At 32.4% G+C, this 7,772-nt stretch overlaps 1 protein-coding gene across 1 annotated transcript; it reads right to left on the bottom strand.

The window, feature by feature from the left end:
- Positions 1-960: 960 nt before the first annotated feature.
- Positions 961-5,187, bottom strand: LOC131060995 (organic cation/carnitine transporter 1). The gene is made up of 2 exons (XM_057994493.2): positions 4,701-5,187; positions 961-2,472 (listed from the first exon to the last, which is right to left on the bottom strand). Exons 1-2 carry the CDS (start codon positions 5,170-5,172, stop codon positions 1,313-1,315), a joined length of 1,632 nt encoding a protein of 543 aa, XP_057850476.2. The 5' UTR covers positions 5,173-5,187; the 3' UTR covers positions 961-1,312.
- Positions 5,188-7,772: the final 2,585 nt, after the last annotated feature.

Below are 7,772 nucleotides of genomic sequence, written 5' to 3'. Positions count from 1 at the left end.
GATATGTTGATTAACAAGAAAATATGTAAGTATGAGAGAGAAAAAATTGAAACAATTATTATAGACAAAGTAAATTGGATAGAAGAAAACATATTGTATCAAAGAGTTTAACTTTGCATAGAACCATGACAATAATGTTTATGTAAGAAAAAAATAAAGAAAAGACAAAAAAATTGATAGTTTGGTTAAGAACTAGCTCACATCATCTTAGACCAAGACAAAACAACAATAGTATAGAGTGTGCCACCTTTAATGATGTTAACATCAAATATGTAGACAATTGAAGAATGAACAATCTACCTACTTTGAAGAGGTAAAATTAGATAAAATATCCTTCTTTTTTACTAAGATCTACAACCAACATTAAAATAAATTTACAAATCTTGTAAGACTAAGTGAACTACTATGAGAAGAATGTTTAGAAAATATTAAAAATATGTGAGAAAAAAATGAATTTTAATTTTTTAAGATAAAAAGACAAGAATGCTTGAACTTATATTAATATCTAGAAAATATTTACATATAAAGCTTAGATATAATGTCTACCATGAGGAAGAATTGTTTTAAAACAATTACAATGGACAAGTAAAGGAAGAAATTATATTATATCAAAGAGTTGAACTTTAGATAGAATCATGAAAGAATGTTTACATAAGAAAAAATTAAAGGAAAGACAAAAATATTGATAGCCTAGTTAAGAACTAGCTCACATCATGTTGGATGCCAGATCAATAAATGAACAATATTTAAGAAAATGTGAGAAATGAGAACACAACTATTTTGATTGTGAAAAGAGAACGACTTCAATATAGAATGTGCAGAGATGGTTTGAATCAGGCACACTAAGCTTTGAGTTGTAGATTTAAAAGTGTTAAACACTCAAAATTGACTAACATTCTCTAAATTTAATATGTGTGGGCTCAGCCACCTATAATAACATTAGCATAAATATGAAGACAATTTAAGAATGAACAATCTCCCTATTTTGAAGAGATACAACCGGATATAATATATCCAACTTTTGATTAAGATCTACAACCAACATTAATATAAATTTACAAATCTTGTAAGGCTATCTGAAGCCCATATATGTCAACGTTGAAGAGCCCATATATCTCATAACTATTAATAGAATACACTTTTACTGGAATTTTTGATCCTTAGACACATCAGTTTTCCACATTTCCACAGTCCATACTGATTAGCACATCTCGTTTCTGAATCCAACCACATAAAATTTACTTGAATCAACATTATTTCAGACCCAAAACCACTTTTTCTTTTTCAAATGGGTCTGAATCTAATGGAGCTGTTAAGCAATGACGAACTGGGACTGCTGCAACTCAAGCTGCAAAGACTCATTCTGCTCCTTTTCCTGCTGCTCCAGAGTCTCATAAAGCGGACGGTTCCTTGTCTCTGAAAGGCGAAGAGTCAAAAACCCACTCCCAATCCCCACAACCCCAAAAACAACAAAAGAAAGAGCAGCATTTACTCTTCCCAACATGACCAAAACAGGGGCCAGAGAAGCCCCTGTCATAAGAGCCTGCCGAAGCATCGAAACGGCCAAATTACGTACATTGGTAGGAAAAAGCTCAACACTGTAAATATACATCACATCAAAAGAAGTAGAGACCGCCATGAAACCCACAGACTCTGCAATAAGTTGCCCCCAATTCCCCTGCTTCTTACCAAGAACAGAACACAACATGCAAGCCGTCCCAGCGAGCACACAAGCACATGCAACCAAAAGGCGGCGGTCCATGCAAGACAAGAGCAACGATCCCAAAAACACAGCAGGGATTTCCATCAATGCATTCACTGCAACACTCAGATACAAATCAAAGTTGAGATTTTCAACATTGAGTTGAATCCCATAATACACGAACCCAATTCCAAATCCCACCACCATTACAACAATCATACGCCTGCGAGCCCAATCGACTGCCCACAGGGATTTCCCACTCTCTTGGGATTTTTCATCTGGCCCACTTATTACTACCTCAGGGGGTATAGTTTTGCCGTTGAGTTTCGCCATGTTTGATAGGATTTCCAGTGCTTCTTTTGTTCTTCCTCGTACTGCAAGCCATCGTGGGGATTCTGAGATTAATGGAAGAATGGCGAGGGAGTAGACTAAGGGTGGTATGGAGATCAGGAGGTATGTGTCTCGCCATGAGGATTTTGTGAGGTATGCCATGGCGGGTAGTGCGAGAAATCCTGCTGTGAAGAAGAAGAATCCGTATTGGCCCACTTGGCCTCTCCATTTTCGACCCACTACTTCTGTTGATAAAACCAGGCAGCTCATTCCGATTCCTGAGCGTGAGAAGCCATTGGCGAAGCGTAGCAGAGCATATATCCAGAAGTTTGGAGAAATGGCGGTGAGGAGTCCTGTGGCGGCTGTCAGCATGCACGATAACAGCAATGTCCTTTTTCTGCCCAGATATGAATCTGCCAGCCGCCCAAATACAGTTGATCCTGGGGAAGGAACAAATAGGTTCAGTATCTTTGTTTGTTGCTTTTAATACCAAAAATAAATAAGGATAATTGACATTTAATAAAATTTCAGAGGTCTGAACTTGTTACAGTGAGAAGTCACTAGCATATATTTTTAAAAAATCTATGTAAAAAGATCGTGAATGCAATTAAGATGCATTTATGTAGAAAATTAAATGGTGATGCATCAAAAAATATGAATCTGTCAGCTGTCTAAACATGAGATTCTGGAAGCAACAAATAGGGATATACAAGGTCAGCACCTTTTCTTTGTTCTTTTTTGCTTTTAAAATAATAAATAAATAAGGATATATACAGGGTCAGTATCTTTGTTTTGCTAATTTTAATATAAAAAACAAATAGGAATAGCTGGGTTCAATAAAATCTCAAGGTTTGGAATTGTTACAATAAGGAGTAACTAGCATATATATCTTTAAGAAATTTATATAAAAAACTATATATAAGAAATTTATAGTAAAATCGTTGTTAGCATATATATAAGAAATCTATATAAACAGGTGGTGAAAGAAATTAAGATTTATCTATGTAGAGAAATGAATCACCATGCATCATAAAATATGAGTTGGTGAGTTTGGCTGTTATTTTTGATTAAAATAGAGAAAAAATTACTAGTGTATTTACTTTTTTAGATTTTTATGTACATGAATTTTCACATTGAAATATACAGTTGTAGAAAGTCTCTCTATATTAAGTAAGAGATTTATATAAAAATGTCAGAAAGTAACTATGATGCATCATAAAACATGAACTGATAAGAATGAGTGTCCCTTTTTAGGCAAAACAAGAAAAAACTACACTTGTATTTACTCTTTTTTGGATTTTTTTATGTACATGGGTTTTTCACATTTATTTATACAGGGGTAGAATGTCTCTATATATTAAGTAATAAATTTATATAAAAATGTGGAAAAAACAATTGTGATGCATCATAAAACATGAGCTATAAGAATGAGTGTCCTTTTTAACATGAAACAGAAAAAGAACCTACAAATGTATTTACTTTTTATTTTTTATTTTTTAATGTACATAAGTCCTTCTTATACAACTCTAGAATGCCTCTATTAAATAATCTATATAAAAAACATGAAAAAAGAAATTGTGATGCATCATAAAATATGAATTGATGAGTCTCACTATCCCTTTTTAATTAAAATAGAAAAAAACTTACTGATGTATTTACCTTTTTTGGCTTTTTATGTACGCACACATATACAATTATAGTATGTCTTTTCACATTAGTAATTATAATCAGAGTAATGAAAAAGATTAGGTGACTATCAAATTTAATAAATCTAATAAATAATTATAAAAAGTTGAAAGAAATCAATCTCAAACAAATGATTTTTCTCTTTTCTTTTTATTCATCTAACCATAGATCATGACCTTGATCCAAAATGTCGATAATATAAATTTCATAGTCAAATAAAAAAATCTCTAATGAATTCTTAATATGGACTATACAAACTGCAAATAACCACATCAATTATAATATACTCATAATTTATATTATTTAAATTATATCAGAAAACTAATTCTCTTTTTTTTAAAATAGAATAAGAGCAACTCCCATGATCGTCTTTACTAAATAAATAAATAAATAAATAAATAAAAATACATCTTAAGTAATAGAAATATTTAAAATATTTATATAGTACTTATGGGTTATAGTTCAATTGATTGAGCACAATTAGTGAGGGTGATGGTATGTTCCTTAATTTTGTCATCAATCAAGATTCAAACTCACACAAAGGCATGATATAAGGGATGACACCAAAATTGAGTTCTAATGACATACTTTAGAGAAGGAAATAATACCAATAAGGTATTTTGACAGAATGAATACCCCTCAATCCTTCACACTTTTAACTAAGGAAAGAATATCAATAAGAAAATGAACATGTGTGACAAGGTGTTTTGACATAATGAATACCCCTCAATCCTTGACACTTAACCAAGGAAGAATACTTATAAGAAAACGAACATGCAAGGAAGGTATTTTGACAAAATGCATATCCTGCAATTCTTAACATTCAATTAAAGAAATAATGTCAATAAGAAAACGAATGTGCATGATAAGATATGAATACCTCTCAATTCTTAACACTCTAAATCCCTCCAGTAAAACAAACATAAAAAATCTATATGATCATAAACTGTGTGTAAGAAAAGCAATGGAAGATTTGAATGACCTAGAAAAGACCCAATGAAGAATATGGAGGCAGGGAGTCCTGCTTTGAAGCTATCATGGCAAACCAGATCCCACTCTGAAATTATAGAAGCCCCTTTCCCTCCAACCCACTCCCATGACCTCCTATCCATTTCACAGATGGAGGAGGAGCATTGGGATTGAACTCCAACACACCGAAAAGATGGCCGAGCATCAGTGAAAATGGTGACCAAAGTATGCTGTGAATCAAAAAACCAGGCCAAAGACACCAGAAACACATGGATTGCCTGTGCAAAACCCAGTGCCCCAACATGCTCCTCTATTATCTCCTCCACTTTCACTGTTTTCTTCTCTTTTTCTTTCACTTTCTCTATCTCATTCTCCCAAAGGAGAACGACTGTTTCGGAATCTCCAGAAGCCATGACAAAACAAATAGCTTTAATTATTTCATCCCCAACCTTGTAAGAATATATAAAGAACAAAAAGTTCTCCATTGTTTATTGAAAAATACAGGCACCATCGATGTGGGTCTCTTCAAATTTGTGGAGAGAATTTTAGACCAAGTAAACAAGGAGGAAACTATTCCACCATTGTGGGAAACACGTATCATATGATTTTATTTCATAAATCTAACTCTTTCTTTATTCCATAGTGCACCGAATTGAATACCATTTTGGTGGTCGACATTGCACATCCACATAACAAATCTTGTGGCTGAATAACTCTTGTGCACACATTACAGATGTAATTCATTTTGTATGTCTCGTGGGACAATTGTACCCTAGTCTTCTTTCCAATTGCCAATGCCTAAAGTGTGATCTGAGTAGGCTGATCTTAATGACTTTGTGGGTGAGACGGAACTTCATTTGTATTGACAGACAGGATTACTATATTCATTATTTTTATGTTCTCCTAATAACTCCAAGACCTATTATGGATGCAACTATCACCATTACCTTTAACATCCATGACCCATGGATTCCCTCACTTAACAAAGGGAATCATCTTCTTATTAAAGCAAAAATTGTTCTTTATTTCAACATCATTGGTCAATATCTTCCCTGGTTCTAATCATTTCAGAAAGAAAGTTGCAGGAAGTCCAAAACTAAACTTGGGCTGGTCCAATAAGATACAAATACATGAATACAATGATAATTGTGGGTGTATGTGATTTTGAGTTAAATCTTCTTGAAAAAATACAAGTATCGTGAATAATAGTTATATTTTGATTTTATGAAATTTGTTTTTTTTTTTTCATGAAAATGGTAAATTTTTTTTATTTGTCTAATGTGTAAGTTTTGCATAAGATTTAATTTTTAATAGGGATTAAATCTATAGATTTAAATCTTTCATGCTCATGTATTGATCCTAATATCTTCTTCGGTTCTAATCATTTCAAAAAGAAAGTTGCAAGAAGTCTAAAAGAAATAAACTTTTCCAAAATTAAACTTGGGCTGATCCAATAAAATATAAATAAATAAATAGAAATGATAATTATAGGTTTATGTAATTTTGAGTTAAAACTTATTGTAAGAAGGTAAAAGTAAAATAAAATGGATAATAGTTTTAGTTTGATGATTGTAGAGGAAAACATTTTATGGAATTGGAACTCTCTTATATTTGAAAATGATGTCTTTTTATTTGTTTAATGTCTCAAGTTTTGCATAAGATTTATATTCTAGATGAGTTCAAATCTATAAATTTAGGTATTTTCTATTTCTAAATCTCATATGTGATTTTGAACTCGTGCACTCTCATTTACTAAATTTGTCTTTGCTTTCTCTACTATATGGAGTTATATTATATGTGAAAGCCTTTAGCCTAGGGAATAAGTTCTCCTATGTCAACCCTTAGACTTTACACTCATGCTAGCGATAAAAACAAGTTTTAATTGTGCAAATGCTTTAAAGATGACCAGTGTAGATCTAGATTCATTTTAGGTGTTCCAATATAAGTGTTCTTGGCATGCTCCCTAAATGAGAATGATACTTCCTTGATGTTCGATGATAATAAATGAAATGCACATGAATGCTTTTAAATATAGATATATAGCAATTAATCATGTAAACTTGTATTTAATTGACTCTCTAGGTGGTAAAGGAATGACACTTCTTATCTATCACATAGTTAGCATTGACTTTCCAACATGGTGTTGGACTCCCTCTAACTTCAACAAACATAGATTTTATTTGCTTCATTTTTGACATATGATTTTGCCATTAACACTTAAGTAATCATCTACATTATATATTGAAGAAAAAAGTAACCCCAACCAAGATTGTTATCATTGTTTAAATAATTAATCATCCATTTAAACTTAACCATGACCACCCATAAATAGGTAACTAATTGCCACTACTTATGATTGCTATTGACTAGATCCTAACTTAGTTTCTATGAATACCTTTTAAAAAAGACAAGATCATTGACACGAGAATTTGATATTATATTAAACATGTTACATAAATGCTCATAATGCTTGAAAATAAATAGTTGAGAGCATTGCTATATGTAATGTCTATCAAAACATATTACCTAACACAGTGTGTGGATATGAGATGTTTATTAGAGGTATCAATTAGGGAGGGACACAAAATTAGTTCCATTGCCTTTGGGGGATGAGGTCAATTTAAAAAATCATATTGATTTAGATTATTCATCTTATGGGCATATTAACCCTAGATAGTGGATTTTTATGTTCTCTTGCTATGTATGTGAGTTTTACCTTTGATTTGCCTATGTTTGGGACCGTACAATTCATTATTACGACATTCTCATCTTTGGAGCTATACTACCCTAAAGAAATTGCTCCCAATTGGCGTATGCAATCACTTTAAAGTGGGGGCATATACTCTGCTATGCATTTCACTTTGTGTGCACACTATGAGGTCCTAGTTTGTACACTTTGATCACACACCATGATTAGCTTGGTGCCACTGCAACACCCATTTTGTAGTATCCTATCCAAGATTACCCAACAAATAGAGGATTTTTTCTTGGAAACAACTATCCAGGTAGATAAAACGCACTTTGCATAAAGGGGGTGTTAAAAAAAAATCTAATTCTGCCCTTCGTATGCATGTGTGTTTTAAAT

This window comes from Cryptomeria japonica, chromosome 9 (assembly GCF_030272615.1).
Source record: "Cryptomeria japonica chromosome 9, Sugi_1.0, whole genome shotgun sequence".
In the NCBI taxonomy this organism is placed as follows: domain Eukaryota; kingdom Viridiplantae; phylum Streptophyta; class Pinopsida; order Cupressales; family Cupressaceae; genus Cryptomeria; species Cryptomeria japonica.
The sequence above is the reverse complement of the archived record's forward strand: the minus strand, read 5'-3'. Positions and strand labels throughout refer to the sequence as shown.

What these genes read in the sequence shown, in the direction of transcription:
- LOC131060995 (XM_057994493.2), bottom strand. Translation starts at nt 5,172, where the DNA reads ATGGAGAACTTTTTGTTCTTTATATATTCTTACAAGGTTGGGGATGAA. An exon ending in CTTCATTGGGTCTTTTCTAG is followed by an intron (nt 2,473 to 4,700) that starts GTCATTCAAATC and finishes TTCCTTCCCCAG; the next exon opens with GATCAACTGTATTTGGGCGG.